Below are 22,125 nucleotides of genomic sequence, written 5' to 3' on the forward strand. Positions count from 1 at the left end.
TATTGGACAGGATCTGAGATTCCCTCTGCCCTCTGATCACCCTCTCCCTTGCTGCCCAACAAATAGGCAGCAACATTATTTCTTGAGGAGTGGGGGAGAAATTAGATAAAAAATAAACGGTCTCCAGCAACTTCCAAGACTACTAGAGAGAGTGCCGAGAAGTCCAGCAGCAGTGTTGGGCACCTGGAGCCACCCACCTACCATCCACAGCTCAACTTTCTGGTCACTGGAGGCAGGCAGGGCATGCATGTCCAAGGGTACATAGCTGCCTGGGGAAGACTGATGGGATGGATGGGATCTGCTGAGAGAGAGCTGTTTCCCAGCCTCTCTCAATAGCGCCCCCCATTTTTCACATATATGTGCGGAGTCTGAGAACATAACCTCCACATAAGGTTGGGGGGGGGGAAATGCCTGTATATAAATAATATTGGTTTAATTATTATTTCATTTGCTAAATTAAATGTATTATAAATTCTCCTGTTATGTGTATTGGTGAATGTGGATTTTAATTTTCAGCATTTTGCTTGATGAAGCAGGACATATCAAGTTAACAGGTAGGTGGAACTTACCAACATAACTTTTAAAAAATATTTATATAAGTATCTTGAAAAGTTGTAGCAGGAGATACTACATTGAGTTTTTCACAGCTATTATGTGCATTTTTTCTTGTGCATTTTCAATCATTTTAGACTTAGAGTATTAGAGGTTATTGTATGCCAGGATCTTGTGTATATAACCAGAAATGACTTTCTTCTAGCCAGGTTGTAAGCTGTTGTGACTTCCTCCAGTGTCCTAGCCAGCAAGCTCACATATTCTCATGCACCATCCTGTTGACTGTTAAGCACTTCTTGGAGATTTTTAATTAAATCAGGGAAAAAGAAGAAGATGAAGAAGAATTTAATTCATTCATTCATTCATTCATTCGTTCATTCTTGTACCCTGCCCAAGAATATAAAAGAACACAACAAAACATCAAACATTACAAGCTTCCCAATACAGGGCTGCCTTCATATGTCTACGGAAAGTTATATAATTGTTTATCTCTGGACTTGGCTACACAGCTGCAAATAAAACATTTTAAATGTGTTGTAAAGTGCAATATACAAATGTGACACTAGGTAGTAATAGTGAGCTATGCAAAATTCAATGCCTTTTTCAAAACATTTTTTTAAAAAAACATTTTCACAGTGTTTTTATGTGTGTAGATTCCCCCTCTTTAACACCTGATGGGAGGGCAGGTGCAACTACCGAGAAGGTAATCTACCTGGTTCCCTTCTCACAATGTGGGAACTGCTAGAAGGCCCTCTGAGTGGTACCTCATTGTTCGGGCTGGATGATGTGGGTGGAGATGGTCATTCGGGTATATAGGGCCAAAGCACTTATTCCGCAACAATATGTTTTAATATATTGGCTTAGCTTCTGAATTGAATATAATTTTTCACCACCAATGCCTTGCTTCTGCGAAATATCTGATTATTGTAAGGAGTCACTGAAAGAGAATGGCATTTGAGCTCGGAGGCTGCATCAAGAAGAGGGGTCTCTGAAATTGAGACCTCAGCTGCCCAAAGGAAATGCCTTCTATTTTTGCAATAGTGCCCTTGGATCCTAGTTGAAAGGATTTTCAACAGTGAAGTGGAAGCAGTTATTGTCTGCATTTTTTTGAGTGGGTTAGAACCCCAAAGTATAGTTTAATATCCTCATGATTCTTTTAATCTACTTCTGCTTTTCTGCAGAGGAAGCTGTTAGATCCATTTCTTGGTCCAAAATTATGATGGAAGCAGATATTATGTTCCAGTTTGATGGCCCAGTTTGTCAGGCATGGTTTCTATTTGTTGTAGCTCATTTGCTATTGAGATTGCCCTCATATATATTTATTCAGCTTATAAATGTATTAGACACTTTTTTTCACAGTGGTTTAATAAAAAAAGGCACATAAAGTAAAAATAACAAAAAACCCAGGCAGTTAAACATAGTAACTGTAGAGTTTAGGTGAAATTTATAAATCATGTGGAAATATTTCAAATAGAAGCTCAGCCGTTTGACCATTTAGTTATTTAAGAACTCATTGGTGGATACCTTCTGACATCTTGCTGAAATTTACAGAATAATCCACTGCATGTGTACTCAGAAGTAAGACTCTGTTTAGTGGTGTTTTTCCCTAAGTAAGCACACAAAGGATTGTAGCCTCAAAAGTATTAATGTCTTAGTTTTGTATAAAGATCTGTGTGTCACAGTTGTTTGATGAGAGAGATGAAGGATTATGTCAGAATGATAGCAGACACAGAATATTTGCTTCTAGTATCTCCAAAGTATATAAAAGGTCATCAAAGACAAGCAGGAAGAAGACCTAGTACACTTCTCTCATGTAGATGGAATGTTGTATAAGTGCAGAAATGCACCTTGGATTTAAATGTTGTATATGTCTATAGAAGTACTATTTACGCAGATTCAGCTTTACACACTTGTGGGAGGGACTAAAAAACCCGAAAAGGGAGCAGGGTTTCAGGAAGAAATACTTTGGCAATCCCACCTGTCAGTGAACCCAATGAGTTTTGGCTGTACACGTTTTTGGCTTTACATGTGACCCCCAGAACATAACCCCTGCATAAGTAGAGGTAGAGGTATTATCATTGTAGATTGCCGTAAGTATCTTCATACTAAACAATCTGAGTTTAGTCTTTCAGTCATTCCGAAAGAGAGAAAATTCATCTGAGTCCTTCAAAATTTTAAATTTCTACTCTTGATAAAACAGGAAAAATAGTATGCAGGGAGGAGCTGGTTTGCCCCAAATTTAGGATGAGTGAGGATTGGTAAAATCCCTGTTTGGGTTCCATATGAATGGTTTACATTTACCTTATTTTTGTCACGTTTTGTAGAAAATGGTTTTCTCCCAAAGTGTCTCACCTCAGTTAAAAAGAAAATAAGAAAAAAAAGGAAGAGATTGGCTTTAGGAGAAAAGGAACAAGGGGAGGTGAAAGATCAGTACCTCTGGTCAGTTGAACAAAGTACTGGTCTCTAAGCATGTCTTTACATCCAGTTTGGGTCTGGTTGATCTTCACTTGCTGGCATTCTTTCTTGAATAGCAGTTGGTGGGTCTTGTTCTTTGGATAGGTCTGGAATGTCCCTTTGCCTTGCTTCTGCAGTCGTAGGGGAACTGGAATTTAGAACAGAATGTTCTTTCTGTCATGGAGGGGAATATTGCATTATTTTGCAGGCTGCAATTTTAATAGAAAGAAAAATGCTAAAATATAGTTGAAAATTGCTTGTTAGCAAGCACACTTTAAATTCTCTTCAGCTTTATTATAAGGGACAAAAAAGCAAAGTAGGCATTTATGAGTGAATTTTGGCAGTATTTCACATAGCCACAGCAAAAAAAATGAGAAAACATGGTTATTTGGTCAAGCTTACTCAGCTTTTGGTGTGGCATTGTTAACAAAGTCAATGAATCTTTGTAGAAGACAACATTAAGTTGTGAAATGTATTGTTCTAAAGGGTCACAATGAGCTAAAACAAATTATACAATCATAATATAATACCCTGCAATCATAATATCAAACAATCATATCATATAATAGTATATAATCATGATATTGTACTATCATAATAGCAAAATCATACAGTCATAATATCATATGGCCACACAACTATACAATCAATATAACAATATCATACCTTCACAATATCACACTATCATATTGTACAATCATCAAATCATATCATATGATCATTAATGAAAGATATTAACCTATATCCAGCTCCTCCAACACATGTTGCTGATGACCAGTGTAATATGGGAGAGGCTTAATTTCCCTCTCCTTGAAATTCGTTTTGCATTGGCCAGCCAGGGTGGGGGGGGGGTGGGCTGGGGAGGTGAGGGCTATGATATTTGGTGATGGCATTGTTATGATATTGTGATTGGGAAATATTATGATTATATGATATTGATCTGATTGTGTGGTTGTATGGTGTTGTGTGTTTATGATTATGTAATTGTGATATTATAATTGTATTGCAATGTTATTATAATTATGAATGATTCTATGATTGAATGAGATGACTGATTGATTTAATAATATGATTGTATGATATTATGTTTGAATGCTGTTATGATGTGAACTTGTAAATGGGCATTTGCTGCACCTCATAGCAGTTGGCAAGAATATGTTTGCTAAGAGTCTCGTGAACCGATCAGGAGAGCTTTAAACTAAATCCTGATGGGGATGGAGATAGTATTACAGATGACAGTTAAACATGCATGCACATACACAAACACACACACTCCCCTTACTTTTTCTTGGCTGGATTTGCCTTTGTACCATTGGATTAACTTGCAGACTGTTCTTCTGGACACTGGTGGAAGCCATGTAAAGATTAAAAGAAATGGTCTGAAAAAGCTTTACAGAAAACTGGACATGATCGATTCTTGTAACCTGTTCTTTCCTTGAAACTTCAATCACAGCAGCTGGAGGCAAACTGATTTTAAACCAAACAGCAGCTTTGTTAATATGTTGCTACTGGCATGTTTCTACATGGCTTTAAAAATACAGCCATAATTCCTAATGTTAGATAAAAATGAGACTTTTCAGTAATAGTTTTGCCATTGGTGAACATTTTCATGTTATATTGTACGGCAAGAATTTGGCAAGAGGTTTGTACATGCAGATCCCACTTACAGTTCCCAGGGAATCATTTGTTGGGTGAGCATTCACACAATGAGTTAATGATTTCCATTTTTTCCCTATGAGAACATTTACAAACCATGATCTTTTTCTGCCCTGTCCCACCATGGTTTCTTCCTAAAATGGCTGCAACCAACCAACAAAAGAATTACAAAGGAAAAACTGATTTGTCCAACTTCTCCTGCTCTCTGATTTATCTGATTTCACTCTCCCCTCCCTCTGTCCATGATTTCTGCCCCAAAATGGCTGCTGCTGATGAGCAAAGCACAAGCAAATAAGTAAATGAGCAAACTCTGGCTGTTGGGATTTCTGAGTCAGCTGTGTATATAACAAGATTTGGGCATAATTACTTGTGTTCAGATAAGTGAATTTGCGGGTAACAAGTGGGCAGATAGTGGGACCTGCGTGTATATAGAATGGCTTGTTAGGAGGCCAACTTATTTAATAAACTGTGCTGTCCTTGTATTCACTGTTGAGCAGCACTGAAAGCATACCTGAAAATAAATGTTATATTGTATGTACAGATTATGTTCAGTCTTCCAGCATAGTGCTTTTTTTAAAGATCCATTAAAAAAAAACCTATTTAATTTTGTTTGAAGTATAATAAGCCAAGGGTGACTTATTAATATTCACATGAGTCATTGAAGCTCATATATTGGTGGAACAGTATGGCAACCACTTTGTTTGTATCTTCCATCATTTTGCCTTTAGGCCAATAATATAATATTAATTAACCCTGAGCACATGAAGCTATTATATACAGGAAATAACACAGTAAAAGAATACCGTGTTATCATGCAGTTTTGCAAATGTTTCAGTTATTTTTCTGTTTAATTTGAGAGTTCCTTGATCAGCTGTTTTGCATCCCATTTTTTCTGCCCTATGGGCTATAGGATACTATATTTACTCCTAAAAATACACAGTTCAAGCTTGTAATGTTTTGCAACCCCTGTGGCACAAAGTTTCTTTATGTGAAATATTGTATAATACTATTTTAGACTTCGGCCTCAGCAAAGAATCTGTGGATCAAGAAAAGAAAGCCTATTCTTTCTGTGGTACTGTAGAGTACATGGCTCCTGAAGTTGTAAACAGACGAGGCCACAACCAGAGTGCTGATTGGTGGTCATTTGGTGTTCTTATGGTACTGTATATTTCATTACCTAATTTTACATGACAATCAGATGTGCTGCGTGTTGTTGCCATTGTCCACATGTTTTTGTGATTGTCAAGATATTTGATATAGCATTATATTGCCCAGCTTAAAATCTAAGAAAGTTTTTGTTTTAAAATATACTTAACCTCTGTGTGAAATTTGTAGTTATTTTCTGTGTTGAATAACTGAAGTATGGCAACTGAAAACATTTCACCACACAATATTTTGACAATGAAAACCTTAATACATTTTAGCATAACCATTTGATTGAAGAATCTTATATTCCTTTGTGCTTTTTTATTGTGGCAATGAACTACTACAACAAACTCATGGACTGAATTTTAGCCAAGGGCATTTTGTTTGTTGTAGTCTGTATGTGCTATGGCCAATAGTATAGCTGCATTTTAACTAATGGCCCTCCAAACTTCATGGGGGGATATATCATAAATTCCACCTCTAGCTATTTTATTATTTTCTTGCTGCTTTCCTACCCCCAGTTCAAAATTCCTCCAAATTAAAATTAGATTTTCTAAAAGTTTGATCTGGGCTTGTTTCTTTCCCAGTTTGAAATGCTTACTGGTACACTACCATTTCAAGGTAAAGATCGAAATGAAACTATGAATATGATACTCAAGTAAGTATTTTTCTGTTCTCTATCTCAAAATATTTCTATTTCTAAGTATTTCCAACTTAGAAAGTATAATACAAATTATATTTGACTAAAACCATATGATCTTTAATTTGAATGAAAGAAAATATAGAGTAAAAATACAGTTTTCTTTATAGAATCATAGAATCATAGAATCATAGAATCATAGAGTTGGAAGAGACCACAAGGGCCATCGAGTCCAACCCCCTGCCAAGCAGGAAACACCATCAGAGCACTCCTGACATATGGTTGTCAAGCCTCTGCTTAAAGACCTCCAAAGTAGGAGACTCCACCACACTCCTTGGCAGCAAATTCCACTGTCGAACAGCTCTTACTGTCAGGAAGTTCTTCCTAATGTTTAGGTGGAATCTTCTTTCTTGTAGTTTGGATCCATTGCTCCGTGTCCGCTTCTCTGTAGCAGTAGAAAACAACCTTTCTCCCTCCTCTATGTGACATCCTTTTATATATTTGAACATGGCTATCATATCACCCCTTAACCTCCTCTTCTCCAGGCTAAACATGCCCAGCTCCCTTAGCCGTTCCTCATAAGGCATCGTTTCCAGGCCTTTGACCATTTTGGTTGCCCTCTTCTGGACACGTTCCAGTTTGTCAGTGTCCTTCTTGAATTGTGGTGCCCAGAACTGGACACAGTACTCCAGGTGTGGTCTGACCAGAGCAGAATACAGTGGCACTATTACTTCCCTTGATCTAGATGCTATACTCCTATTGATGCAGCCCAGAATTGCATTGGCTTTTTTAGCTGCCGCGTCACACTGTTGGCTCATGTCAAGTTTGTGGTCAACCAAGACTCCTAGATCCTTTTCACATGTACTGCTCTCAAGCCAGGTGTCACCCATCTTGTATTTGTGCCTCTCATTTTTTTTGCCCAAGTGCAATACTTTACATTTCTCCCTGTTAAAATTCATCTTGTTTGTTTTTGCCCAGTTCTCTAATCTGTCAAGGTCGTTTTGAAGTGTGATCCTGTCCTCTGGGGTGTTAGCCACCCCTCCCAGTTTGGTGTCATCTGCAAATTTGATCAGGATGCCCTTGAGTCCATCATCCAAGTCGTTGATAAAGATGTTGAATAAGACCGGGCCCAAGACAGAACCCTGTGGCACCCCACTAGTCACTCTTCTCCAGGATGAAGAGGAACCATTGATGAGCACCCTTTGGGTTCGGTCAGTCAGCCAGTTACAAATCCACTGAGTGGTAGCATAGTCAAGACCGCATTTTACCAGCTTCTTTACAATAATATCATGGGGCACCTTGTCAAATGCTTTGCTGAAATCAAGGTAGGCTACATCCACTGCGTTCCCTTCATCTACCAGGCTTGTAATTCTGTCAAAAAACGAGATCAGGTTAGTCTGACATGACTTATTTTTCAGAAATCCATGCTGACTATTGGTGATCACAGCATTCCTTTCTAGGTGCTCACAGACTGTTTGCTTAATGATCTGCTCCAGAATCTTCCCTGCTATTGATGTCAGACTGACTGGGCGGTAATTATTTGGGTCCTCTCTTTTCCCCTTTTTGAAAATAGGGACAACATTTGCCCTCCTCCAGTCTGCCGGGACTTCGCCTGTTCTCCAGGAATTCTCAAAGATGACTGCCAGTGGTTCTGAGATCACATCTGCCAGTTCTTTTAATACTCTTGGATGCAGTTCATCTGGCCCTGGAGACTTGAATACATCTAATCTAGCCAAATATTCTTGTACTATCTCCTTAGTTATTCTGGGCTGTGTTTCCTTTGCTGAATCATTTGCTTCAAATTCTTCAGGTCGGGCATTGTCTTCTTTATCGGAGAAGACTGAGGCAAAGAAGGCATTGAGGAGTTCAGCCCTTTCTGTGTCCCCTGTTTGCATTTCACCATCTTCTCCTCTGAGTGACCCCACTGTTTCTTTGTTCTTCCTTTTGCTACGAACATACCCATAAAAGCCTTTTTTGTTGCTTTTAACCTCTCTAGCAAGCCTGAGTTCATTCTGTGCTTTAGCTTTTCTGACTTTGTGTCTACACGTGCTGGCTATTTGTTTGAATTCCTCTTTGGTGGTTTCCCCCCTTTTCCATTTTTTGTACACATCCTTTTTTAATCTTAATTCAGTTAAAAGTTCTTTAGATAGCCACCCTGGTTTCTTTAGGCACCTTCCATGTTTTCGTCTCATTGGTATTGCCTGACGTTGTGCTTTTACTATCTCCGTCTTAACAAACTCCCAGCCATCATGAACTCCCTTTCCTTTTAGTATTGCTGTCCATGGGATCTCACCCAGCACTTCCCTAAGTTTTATGAAGTCGGCTTTCTTAAAGTCAAGAAATTGAGTCCTAGTATGCTTGGCTGCTACTTTCCGCTGTATAGTAAACTTCAGAAGAGCATGATCACTCGCGCCTAATGATCCTTCCACATCTACCCCACTAACCAGGTCATCAACATTGGTTAGGACCAGGTCTAAAATGGCTGTTCCTCTTGTTGCTTCTCCCACTTTCTGGACAATGAAGTTGTCTGCAAGGCCAGTGAGGAATCTGACCTAAATGATTAGAAAATGTATTCTACAAATGGAACAAATTACATTTTGGAGATGGCATTTTCTTTAAATTTTAATGTCTTCTATGCTTTAGAGCAGGGGTTGTCAATCTGGTCCCTACAGCCCACTAGTTGGTGTTTCAGGATTCCAGGTGGGTGGTAGGGGGTTCCACGGCACAAGCTGAATCCTTCTTCCATCAAGCACAGGTGGGTGGGAAGAAAATTTTACCATCAAGAAAGATGCATTAGTGGGCAGTAGGTATAAAAAGGTTGACTACCCCTGCTTTAGAGGGTCTTTGCTTATTAAACCTACAGTCAAACGGTTTAATCTTTAGAATTGGGTTAGTTTGGGGCTTGCCAACAGCAGAGGCACAATGTTGCAAACCATAGCTTTTGGTTTGTGTTGCAAGAAACTTGCTCTGGCGATGCTGGCAGGTTTTTGTGCAAAGGTTAAGATCACTGTGTTCATCCCTCCCCCCCTTTAAAAAGCTATTGTATAGTATCAGATATATTTCTTGGAAAAGTGATGAACACTTTTACTTGCCAAATTGTATACTAGATTCTTGCCCCTCTCCAGCCACAGTGAGTGCTTTTGGGACTTGATTCTACATAGGGAATGAGCATCTGTTCTGGTGACTTGCTCAATGATTTTGGACTATGGAATGGGGAGAAAAGCTTTGCAAAGAACTCTGATTAAATAGTCAGCTCATGAAAACATAATGGAGTATTGTATTCCCAGAAAATTGTTTGTTTATCTGGAATAGATGAACAAGAATATACAATTCTGTGTAAGATGCAATATAGAAAGTGGATGACATGAATTGTTAAACCCCTTTTAAATGTGCTCTTTTAGGGTAATTGAATTGAACTACATACTTCTTTGTTGCATTGAAGTGTATTGCACAGATCATAGTCTATGTTTTATTTAATTAGTATACTTTGAACATGAATTCTCTTTTTCTATCTAGAGCAAAACTAGGCATGCCACAGTTTCTTAGTACTGAAGCTCAAAGTCTTCTCCGGATGTTGTTTAAAAGGAATCCTTCAAATAGGTTAGGTAAGTTTGTATCACCTAGATTAGTGTTGGTGAACCTATGGCATGCGTGCCAGAGGGGTCACTCAGAGCCCTCTCTGTGGGCTCCCGCGCTGTCGCCCCAGCACAGAAGGCAAGGGCAGAAAGCAAGGGCAGTGTGTCGAGTCCTCAGCTCAACTTGTGTCCAAGTAGAAGCACCTCAGATGGGGCATCGGGGTGTGTATGTGTGTGTGTGCAAAACGTAGCCACAATCTCCAGGGCACGCATTTTCCCTTGGGGAACCTCCGCTGTGGGTAGGGAGGGCACAGCGCAATGCACATTCTCAAAAGTGCGCTGCTGCGTTGGTGGGCCACCAAGAGTTCCAAGCATCCACCTTCCTCCTGCTGCTTCGAGGTTGAGGCTTCACACACCCTCCGGCCAGGGCCAATGGGAACGGAGTCAGAAGTGGAGTGGAGGCTTCATGTTCCCCAGCTGAGCTGCCCGATCCTGATCCTGCTTGCTTGCAAGTAGGAGTGGGATTGGGCAGCTCAGCTGAGGAGCGTGAAACCTCCACTCCACTTCTGAGAAATCCCTGCCTCCACTCCTGCTTGCACGCAAGTAGAAGCAGGTTTCGGCAGCTCAGCTGAGGAGCGGCGGCTGCGGCGGCAGAGGGACCCAGCACTAGAGGGCGGCAGGTGCCTGCTCACTTGCCACCCAGCCTGCCTTCCCTCACTCTGAAAATGGAAGTGTGGCACTCAAAATAGAAGTTATACTCAGAACAGAGCATGTTCCACTTCTGAAAAGAGTTTGAAAACCAGAACACTTAATTTCCAGGTTTGAAGTGTTTGGGTTCCAAGCAGTTCGAGAACTAAGCTGTTCGAAAACTGAGGTACCACTGCTTTGCTCCATTCTCTCTCCACGTGGATGCACCAACCTCCCCTTCTAAACTAAAGCCTCCGTATTCAGGTTAAATTGCCATGTTGGCACTCTGTGATAAATAAGTGGGTTTTGGGTTGCCGTTTGGGCACTCGGTCTCTAAATGATTCGCCATCACTGGCCTATATTGTAAGCAACTAAGGCCTGCTTATTTAGTTGTTTATCAAAGATTCATTCTGTTGAATCTTAGCAAAACCACAGAGGGATATGTCTTAAAGATGTTTTCAAACCAAGCATTTCCTTGAGTGTTAAATATTAAGTTCCTATTCAGTTGGCTCAGTAGCTTTGCGTTTATAGTCTGTCCTGGCTTATGCAAAGGTTATACTATTTCTCCTGGAAAATAAATTTGGAAAAAGGAGGAAATAAGCAAATTGAGTTCAAGTTGTTCTAATGACCTATTTGAGTGGAAAACTTCAGTAGCATTGCTGGTCTTTCACTGGAGTCAATGGTGTGTCCTCTGCATTTCTTCTTGTTCTTTCTCTGCTGCAGCCTGATGTAATGACTGCTGCCAGATGACAGGACAGATGGTGGCCTCACATCCCTTCTTTTCTGTCTTCTGATACAGCCTGACTGTAATTTCTGCTTGTGTTCAAGTTATAATGACTCATACTCTCTGTGTTCAAGTTATAATGAATCATGCTTCATCAAAATGAGCCGTCATTCAAAATAATGTAGTTTGGGTGGCGAACCTGTGGCCCCGGAGATGTTGCTGAACTAAAACTCCTCATCTTTGACCATTGAACTTGCACACTCTGGCTGAAGGGAGTTGGTCTGCAATAACTTACAGAGGGATAGAGGTTCCTTATCTTGTAGTTTATGCAGCTCCTTTGGGGTGTATTCAGTTGTGAACTAATAAAATACTGTGTTCCCAAAGATAAAATTATAGTAGTCGGCTAATAACTGTGACGGGCTTGTTTGTTTTGGGTAGTGATGTATGTGTGGGTACAGTACCTGATATAAACAATGTTGTTTCTTTTTTCATTTTCATGGTACACCTGAAGGTGAAAAAACTGCATGTGGTCAAACATGGAATTTTTATTTCACTTCAAATGCTATAAGTAGATGTGTTCCATATCCTCAGACTTTTTCTTAAATCTTGTTACTAAATATAGGCTGGGATTCAAAGAGTGCCCAAAGTTTGAGGCATGTCAGCTAAATTGTGTTAAGAGACAACAGTCTGCTCTTCAAAACTATCACTCAAAACCCTTAGTTTTGAAACGATATTCCAATATATTTTAGGTAAGGTAGAGAGGTGCTATTTGAGAAACTAAACGTCAAAGCCTCTTTGGATGCCCCACAATATTTTTCTTTACGCTGTTTGATTTAGTACCTTTCATTTTCTGAAATGACAGGAGCTGGTCCTGATGGGGTTGAAGAAATCAAGAGACATCCTTTCTTTTCAACCATTGATTGGAATGTGAGTACATAAAAGAAGGCTGAAATTTAACACTCCATTTTTGTAATGTTGCCTTTCAAAAAAATAAATAAATGTGGGATATATCAAATTGTTCAAGCAGCCAAACATTGTGTACTTCTAGCATATATTTAGAAAACCTATTTTCTAAAAAGAAAAGAAGAAAAAAACCATTAAGGGAGACTGAGATGAAATCACATATGAACCAACCCAGATCCTACAGTCATCATCTGAGGTCCTTCTTCATGTATCTCCTCCAGGAAAGTGAGTGTTTTCTGTGGGAACTCTTGTGGAATGCTTGAGGAGCCTTTCTTCTGTATCTTTAGGCACCAGGCAAAAACACTCCTCTTCTCACAGGCCTTTGGCTAATTAAACAATCTATAGCCTTTTAAACTGGACAGAGACCCATTTATTCCCTGTTAATGGGATATTCTTAGATCACACCTGATTGAGGTAGAGGTGATGCACTACTTCATCTCAACTCAATGCCTTTTTTGCTATGAGGAAGACAAAACCTCCAATAGGGCCCAATCTGTTTGCAGGAAAATTCCTTCCTGGCTCCAGATACAGCAATTATTAAACCATAGTGGTCCTGAACTCAGGCACAACCAGTCTAAATATTCAGGTGTCAGACCAGAGTGAAGAAATCCACTCTGGTCACTGCCCAATCTCAGCCTAAAGCATGCCCTTGATTTGGCAATTTGGAGGATGACGTGCTCTCCTGTGGATCCCCAAACAATTAGCCACTATGATGTGGCGTCTTGTCCCATGGGGAGTAGAGGGGCAGCTGCGACACACCACAACTGCCACCCACCCTGGCACCAGGTAAGCGGCCATTTCCAACCTTCAGTCCTAAATGTCTAAAATTTGTTCATTTTCCCATTTCATACTCTAATTTTTATCTAATTGTTATTAATAAAAGACAGCAATGGCTTTTCTTTGATCAAACATATCAACTTTGCCTCCAATAAGTTCAACGAACATGCCTCCATATTTAACAATAACAATAAAAATTCTGTCATTGTCCACATAAGTCTCTTCTGTTATATTGAGATACTATTCCATAGTTCTTTTTTTTTGTTATGTAACTATTAATTCATACCCAGTTCAGTGTCTTCAGTTCCAATTTCCTGTTGGGTTTGATGTGGTTTTGCATCCTTATCTAAAAAACATTTCCAAGAAAAGGGCCAGAGGTTTGATAGCTTTTTCTTCTGAGTTCACTCAAAATTGTACACTGAGAGAGCATTTCTTTCTCAGCTCTGTTGATTACAGATCCCATCTCTCTCCATCCATGACTTCATTCCATTCCTGTAGAATCGAACTCCACCATTTGGCTGTTTCTTTCCTCCAAACACGCTTGTGAAGGGCTTTTCTATTTCACTATCTGTTCCCTCCAACTCTACCATTTCACCCTCTGGTTCTGCCAATCCTTTACCCATATTCTACTCCAAAGTCTCTGTATCATCTTTGATTCCACTTTTCATTTCATTTGTCTCTGGCTTGCTTTCATTTACCATTAGATCAAACTTTGATCTAATCAATTTTATTTGCTTACCAAACATTTGCTGATGGATGCCAACAGTCAGTGGAATGTCCAAAATATACTTGCCGTACTGAATATTTTTGATCTTATTAACAATTCAATATCATTACATTTCCTGTCTCCATCTTAAGATCTTCATAGCCTTATATCTTATTAGAATAAAACCATTCTCTGTGGAAGTCCTTTTTCCAAATTTACAGGAAGAGAAGAGGAAGTGAGAGTAGAAAACCAATGTTTCACTGGGGCTCACTACAACTCATGCATGTACTGTTAAGCCATGGCTTAGCGTTAATGTGCAAGTTCAGCCATTATGTGCAAGAAGTGAGTCGGGAGAAAGATATTTTTCTTGTCTTTTTTCCCCACTCAAGCATGCAGAGAATTGTTTTTTGTAGCCTTTTGGAAGTTCTTCCGATTCACACTAGAGAATCAGGTGAACCCAACTTAAAGAGAGATACCTACTTTACATTTTGATGGTTTAATTTTGCATGTGATGTGTTTGCCTTCATGAGGAAATAATATATTGCAATTCCATTTTCAGAAACTATACAGGAGAGAGATTCTGCCTCCATTTAAACCTGCTTCCGGGAGGCCAGAAGACACATTTTGTTTTGATCCAGAATTCACAGCAAAAACACCAAAAGGTAATACGGTCAAACAAACAAACAACCAACAATATGAACTCTTTCCTCTACCATGCCAATTTACAGTGTAAATTTCAGTTAAAATCCAAGCAGTGTTGGAACGGATCTAATCTGTTTAAAACAACAATCAGTTCACATATAATTATTGCATTGGCCATTTACAGCAAACACTCTATCAATAATATCTTGAAGATATCATTAATTTGCTTCCTTTAAAATATGCTTTTTGATCTCTTTGGAAATTAAATCGTCAAGTTAATTGTTTGAAAAACAAATCTCAGAAAGAAGACAAAGTAGCTCTTTATTCCTTCTGCCTTTGTCAGTTTCTTCCTCTTATAGATCCGTTAAATTCTTATAAATGTAAATTGTCTTTATTTTTCAAAAACTGAAATAAAAATCCATAACTGCTGTGGGGAAAAAAATGTATTATGGGCTGCCTAACGTATTGTAAATTTAATCATTAGATTCTCCAGGAGTTCCACCTAGTGCTAATGCACACCAGCTCTTCAAAGGCTTTAGCTTTGTCGCAACTACGGCCATAGAAGACCACAAAATCTCCCCTCTCAACAACATATTGCCAATAGTACAGGTAAAAGGTTTCATTTTCTCACCCTGGGTACTGTATACACATATAACTATTGAAATAGCTACTTCCAGTGGTGTAGTGATAAGATTTGCAGTAATTGCTTATTAAGCAAATATTGCTTATACAAGATGCATATTTTCTATTTTCTGAATATTAATCCTCCAGCACAGCCGTGGAAGACCTCTGTCTCACAGATCTAATTGGCCCGCGAGGCAGTTTTATCCAAGCCACACCCATTTGTATTGCACCGAACCTCATATGTAGCATCGTATGAGATGTCATATGCATAGCTGTCGTTTCCCTTTTTTTAAGGGAAATTCCCTTATTCCGAATAGGATTCCTCGCAAGGAAAGGGAAAAGTTGACAGCTATGGATATGTAACATCAGAAGTGGGGCAGGAAAATACAGGGCTGGAATACATGACTGGAATCAGCTGCACTGGGAACTTGCTAGTAAGCTGGTAGGGCTTTTCTCTGAGCCAATCAGCTAATGTGTGCTGAAATCTAGTGCCTTTTGAAGTTGTGCTGAGTGCAAGCTTTTAAAAGAACTTCTTCTCAGTTTTATCCGCTGATGGGTGCTGAAAGGGAACTCCTCTGAGGTCCATTTACAAGCATAGTAGGAATTCAAATTCTGCCTGAAAACAGTGTTTTTTCCTCTGCCAATCTGCAGAGGAAAAACATCATTTTTTTATGTGTAGAGTGGCAGACGAAAAACGTCCACCTGCTGGCATGGTTTGAATCCATACCATACTTGCAAACAGACTTTAAAGGTGTTTCCTAATTTAGCACTGAGAACTCAACTTGAAGTCATCATCTGATGTCAGGTGATTGACAAGTGGGCAGCTCCACCCGTCTTCCAAAGTTGGCCCACAGGGAAGGTGGAGGGATTTTAGAATCCAGCCTGCCAACTGGATCTGGTTGCCCACCCTTGTTGTAGCAGGTTCACAAATAAACATAGAGGATGAAACTTCTCAGTCTCAAAATTCTAGCTAGTACACACATTTTCCCAGCTGAGGATTGTTTTTTCTGGAGGTTCAGGGGGCGGGGAGCATGTCTTATGTAGGATATCTTATTCACATCTTACATAAGGCAATTAACATTTAGGTGCAGATCATCAGGCTTCCAATGCCCAATCCAATCCAAATATCTTTATTGTACTAGCTATTGGCCATGACAAATCTGAATCAAAAATAAATATAAACAAAATGGGTGTCACACCACAAATAATGGTTTCTATTTAGATCTCTGCATCTCCCTTACAGTTCATGGCTATATTTTCTTGTCATTAGGGTCCTACTTGAGGCAGACAAAACTATCAGTAGTTAAGTTAAGCCAATAAATTGTGATCTTGTTTTGCAGCTCTGTGCCCTTATGGTTCTCATTGCTGCCCTATTGTACCACTCTGGGCACACTGCAGAAGCATCTAATAAAAGCATATTTGCCATATGTTTGGGAACTGAATCGTTTACTGAAGTTTATGAAATGATTGTTAAGAATTGTGCATAGCTTTAAACAACAGTTTGTTTGCTTTTAGCAACTTCATGGGAACAGTGCACTATTCACAGATGCTTATGAACTTAAGGAGGACATTGGTGTTGGCTCATATTCAGTGTGTAAGCGCTGCATCCACATGGCTTCGAGCATGGAGTTTGCTGTGAAGGTATATATGGAGTTCCTTTCTCCATAGTTGGTACTGGCAAATCTATTAATAGATCTTAGAACTCTTTCCTCTAACCATACTTAACTATTTCTGCTGAATACAAAAATGTACGTTTTTAAAACAAAGACCTTTCACTCTAATGTTTATAAAGCAGCCTGTTATTAAAACATTATTCAACTGTAAGCTTTACAATAAATACTCAGTATTCTTGCTTACATATAGTTACCTTCATGTACCCAAGGGAGTATCCTGCAACTTAGGAATATCTTTGTAATGTCCTGCTGGAGTTGCTTAGGACACTTAAAAAGATTTAGTCTCTTTGATGCCACAGTACTCTTTATCTTCTATAAATAACTGGTCTATACAGCCCTTAACGCCTTGTGACCAGTTTCGTTGGAGGATTGCCTTCCTCCATATGTACTTTCTGGACAGCTTCTGTCTGTAGAACTTGCGCTATTTACAAGTGCTATATAATGTTCCACAGTAGCTGTGTGTCAATCTTCTAGTGCGGTCACATCTGTGTTTCGAAACACCTTGCCTATTGATGCTAGGCAAGTGGCCTTACTGTATTGTTTTAGACACCTGCTGAAAATCTTTTTCTTTCAGCATGCCAACCCAGACATATAATTTAGTGTTGTACATTCTGTTTTTATGCTTTGCTGATCTCATCTGTGCTTATTAATACTAAAAAAGCAATGTACACTGCTTAGATTTTTCTGATTAAGCATTCTATACATATTTCAAAATAAAGCAGAAGTCAAATAAAAATATTTTTGAAACTGATAATCAACAGAGCACTTGGGGATAAAGCTGATAATATACTGAAACAAGTAAATATTTCAGTCATTAGTGGTCCTCCAGTCAGAAGACCTACATTGGCCAAATGGTGATCAGATCCTCATTTCTATTGCTGTCCTTGTTTCTCAGAGCATCATAACATGTAGGCTAAAGAGAAAACTTGAGTGCATGAGTTGTGAACACCAACTGATGTGCAGTGGTACCTTGGGTTACAGATGCTTCAGGTTACAGACTCCGCTAACCCAGAAATAGTGCTTCAGGTTAAGAACTTTGCTTCAGGATGAGAACAGAAATCGTGCTCTGGCGGCGCGTCGGCAGTGGGAGGCCCCATTAGCTAAAGTGGTGCTTCAGGTTAAGAACAGTTCCAGGTTAAGAACTGACCTCTGGAATGAATTAAGTACTTAACCCGAGGTACCACTGTATTCAGTTGATGGTCAATAGTAGATAAGGTGGTAGTGTGCAGTGCTACACGTCCCCCCCCCCCCATACTTATAATTCCTAAGAGGCTAGAAAGTGAATATAACATCCTCTTCCTTTAAGGAATGACAACACATGGATAATCTCTTCCTATCCTCTTTGATTGAATTTTGGTGTACAGTGGTACCTCAGGTTAAAAACTTAATTCGTTCTGGAGGTCTGTTCTTATCCTGAATCTGTTCTTAACCTGAGGTAGCACTTTAGCAAATGGGGCCTCCCACTGCTGCCGCACCGCCACCGCATGATTTCTTTTCTCATCCTGAAGTAAAATTCTTAACCCGAGGTACTATTTCTGGGTTAGCGGAGTCTGTAAACTGAAGTGTCTACAACCCGAGGTACCACTGTAAATGGCAGAAGTTGTCACTGTGTCCTTCCCATTTAGCACAAATGCTCTGTACTGTCAAGAAAAAAGAACTTCCTTCAAGGCATTTCAAAGAAAAGGCCTTTATAGATTCATATGTTCTTATATTAATGGTAGCCCATTGTCAGAAAAGCAACTAAAAAGCCAACTGCAAGGTGCCCTGATGGGTTTGTTAATTCTCCAGCAAGTTCATTACTTTATCTCCAGTTCCTTTATTTTAAAACAGGTGATTCATCCTCTCACATTTTTTGAACATCTTTGAAAGACCTGCTGTCAAAGATTTATGCAATTTTTAAAAATACTACTTATCTTTCTTCTTGGGATTGAAAGTTGTGTGGGGAAAAGACCTTGCAGAGGAATTAAAAACAAACCAATTGAATAAAATATGGGCGCCCAAGCTTTTAATATATGTTTCAGTCGGCATGGGGGGGGGGACTCTCAAGCTAGCTCACAGATCACCTGTGAAATTGGTTCACAATAAAAATGGGGTGGGGAGATACAATGTGTGCTGGAGGAATTGTCATGGAAGATTCCCATATTGGCACCTCATATGTAACTGCCCAGCAGTGAAAACATTGTGCAACATAGTCTTTAAAGAAATAATATTATCACTGAACAAAAAATTAAGAGGAATCCTTTTCTCTGTGTTTATGTTGTATTATTCTGAAACCCTCTAAAACTGGGATTATTTTATGCTGGTTGCAGAGCTCTCAAAACTGGAAAGATGTTACTGATCTTAGTAGTTGTTACATGAGCTGAGAGTAGTACAGAGAATATCCAACCTGGATTCCTTCTCTTTTAGTGTAGCAGGATCTCATTTTGTCATATAAACAAGCCAGTCATTTGTATTGCAACTCAGTATAATTTTATTTGAAAAAGCATACTATTTACATGGTCTTAATAACTGGACTGCACTCCTTGAAATTACCTCTCTCAGAGGTAAAGCACTTGCTCAGATGTATGCCTACAATCACTATGTTTATTGTGGTTTACAGGTTTTTAAAGTTGTTTACATTTTATTGTTACTATAAAACTGTTTTCATTTTAAAAAACCTAATGTGTAACATTTGCATGCCATTTAATATTTCCAGATAATTGACAAAAGTAAAAGAGATCCCTCTGAAGAAATTGAGATTCTGATGCGCTATGGACAGCATCCTAACATTATCACTTTAAAAGATGTATGTATTCTGCTTGGTTTCTGAAAAAGCATACTATCTGTAAACATGGATTTAGTAAAACAAGTTCTTGCTATTCTTCACTAGAATATAGAAAGTTCAACCTCTTTAATAATTTTCAGGAAAATATTTCACTGTGCCTCATTAAAAGCCCATTACCATAACTGAATGTACAGTGGAACCTTGACTTACATATGCCTTGTCTCACGGACGTTCCAAGTTGCGTCTGCGGCAAACCCAGAAGCAAACACCCAGTTTGCCGCAATTTACGCATGTGTGGAAGCGGCTTCCGCCATCTGCGTGTGTGCAGAAGCGGCTGCCGCCGTCTGCGCATGCGCAAAAGTGCACTGTCGCCAAATGCACACATGCACAAGATGCCTCTTCTAGCATCCCATTTTGACCAGCAGGTGGACCTCCGGGATGGATTATGTCTGTAAGTAGAGGTTCCACTGTAATGCTGTGCCATGTGTTCAATTGTCCATGTGACCATTGCTGTAAGGGAGACTGTGCCTTTTTGCTAAACCCCACAGACATACATAGAGGTCCACACATATATCTGTGCACCTTGCTACATAAGAAATGATGTAATCTCTGTGGGAATTGGTAGTATGTTAGCATTGCCTGGAATTCATTTGCACGTGGTTTCATTTGGTTTATGGACTCACACAGATAATGAAATGAAACACCAATGTGGCCTTAGTAATGTGCATTTGAATTTGCTAGAACTAGGGATGGATAATATTTTTGGTTCTAGAAGACAGATTCTTACCAGGCCACTCAGGGCCTTATTTGACAGGTGAGCACCTGCCAATCACCTGGTATCTTAGAAAATCTGATTTTCTAGATCCATTTCAGTCGGAATTGTGGCACAGAAATTGCTTGTGTCGCCTTGCATGATGACATCTTTCAGGAGAGAGACAGGAGAAATTTGTCCTTGTTAATTCTCCTCAGCCTCTTAGTGGCTTTAGATATCATCGACCATAATACCCTTTTGGAGCTACTGTCGAAATTATGGCTGGATAGCACCACTTTGCGGTGGTTTTGGTCCTACTTCAATGGTTGCGGTGGTTTTGGTCCTACTTTGATGGTCATTTCCAGAGGGTGATGCTTGGGGAGTGTTCTTCACTCCTCTGGAGCCTGGAATGTGGGGTTCCTCAGGGTTCAATCCCCCCAATGCTTTTTAACATCCACATGAAACTGCTGAGTAGGGTCATTCAGAATTTTGGAGTACATTGTCAGCAATATGCTTACTGGGCAAGGCAGTTTGATCATATAACATCCATCTTGGACCAACTAAACTGGCTATCAGTTAGTTTCCAGGCCCAATTCTAAGTGCTGGTTTTGACCTATAAAGCCTCAGGACTGCAATAACTCAAAGACCACCTCTCCACATAGGAACCAACCCAGACCCTGCAATCATCATATCAGGCCCTACTTCCTGTGCTGTCTCTGAAAGAGGTCCGGAGGGCAGCAACATGAGAAGGGGGCCTTTTGTGCGGTGGTTTCCTGCTTCTGGAGTTCTCTCCCCAGGGAGGCTTGCCTGGTGCCTTCGTTGCATATCTTTAGGTGCCAGGCAAAAATATTTCTCTGTTCCTATGCCTTTGCCTAATTAAACCACCTATGGCCTTTTAAACAGGGTATGAGGAGTTCGTTTGTTATCATGTTATGATTTTTTGTGGTTTTTGTAAACCACCTGCTCTTCAGATGATGGGTGGTATATAAATTGGATAAATAATAATAATGAAAGGTGGACAGAAATACCCACCTGTCAAAATCCCTTGTGCAGTTTTGCACGTTGTCTTTCACTTCTCCTTCAAGCCACTGTCGAAGTTTTAAAAGAGAAATGCACAAAGACTTGCAAAGGTAAACACTCTAGCATTCTATCTTAAAGCTGCAAAGCACCCTTTGAAGTAGTGACCACCTCCTTTAAAGGATGGGGTGGGTGCTCCAAAGTGTGCTTTAAGACAGGTACTTTAAGACAGGATCCACTGTCTATGTGCCTTCCTTTTTCTCTTTCACATCAATAAACTGGGAGGGGAGAAAGAAAGGTGCATTTTGCATGCAAATGCAATGGAGAGTTCTCTTGCACCCTGCCTTTGCTTGCAAAATGCTGCCTGAAAGTTTGGCACACAATTTGGTATTTGGAAGCAGAGTAGCCTTGCAAAAGCCTTTGAAAGTCTCCCCTTTCCCTTTTAAATCCTCTAGTCTTGGGCTGATCTTCTGTCTCTGCTCATCTGGTGCTGAGTGGAGATTAAATCCTGCTGCCTGGGCTGCGTGATCCTGTTTCCTGCCAGGGAAGGGATGCCCTTCCTATACTGGAATTTGACTTTGTAATTCAGATTTTGTTTGGTCATTTTACTCAGAGTAGATACATTGAAATTAATAAGCATGACTCTGTTAGGGATATGAACTTTAGTAGGTCTATGCTGAGTTAAACTTAGTTGAATATATTATATGACTCTGATTCACTTTTCTCAAGTAATCAGGTGCCTGGGAATATTTACATTACTCATATGCATTTAAT

General features: G+C 39.6%; 1 protein-coding gene across 2 annotated transcripts in view; it reads left to right on the plus strand.

Moving 5' to 3' along the window:
- The window catches only part of RPS6KA6 (ribosomal protein S6 kinase A6), a 56,610-nt gene that overhangs the window by 28,502 nt on the left and 5,983 nt on the right, over positions 1 to 22,125 (plus strand). For both annotated transcript variants that reach the window (XM_082208461.1, XM_082208462.1), the window contains exons 8-16: positions 517 to 554; positions 5,678 to 5,820; positions 6,396 to 6,466; positions 9,965 to 10,053; positions 12,297 to 12,361; positions 14,440 to 14,542; positions 15,007 to 15,131; positions 16,662 to 16,787; positions 19,515 to 19,604. In XM_082208461.1, coding sequence (XP_082064587.1) covers positions 517 to 554; positions 5,678 to 5,820; positions 6,396 to 6,466; positions 9,965 to 10,053; positions 12,297 to 12,361; positions 14,440 to 14,542; positions 15,007 to 15,131; positions 16,662 to 16,787; positions 19,515 to 19,604 — 850 coding nt within the window. The remainder of the gene's footprint in view (positions 1 to 516; positions 555 to 5,677; positions 5,821 to 6,395; positions 6,467 to 9,964; positions 10,054 to 12,296; positions 12,362 to 14,439; positions 14,543 to 15,006; positions 15,132 to 16,661; positions 16,788 to 19,514; positions 19,605 to 22,125) is intronic.

The sequence above is a fragment of the Podarcis vaucheri genome (assembly GCF_965113315.1).
Source record: "Podarcis vaucheri genome assembly, chromosome: Z".
In the NCBI taxonomy this organism is placed as follows: domain Eukaryota; kingdom Metazoa; phylum Chordata; class Lepidosauria; order Squamata; family Lacertidae; genus Podarcis; species Podarcis vaucheri.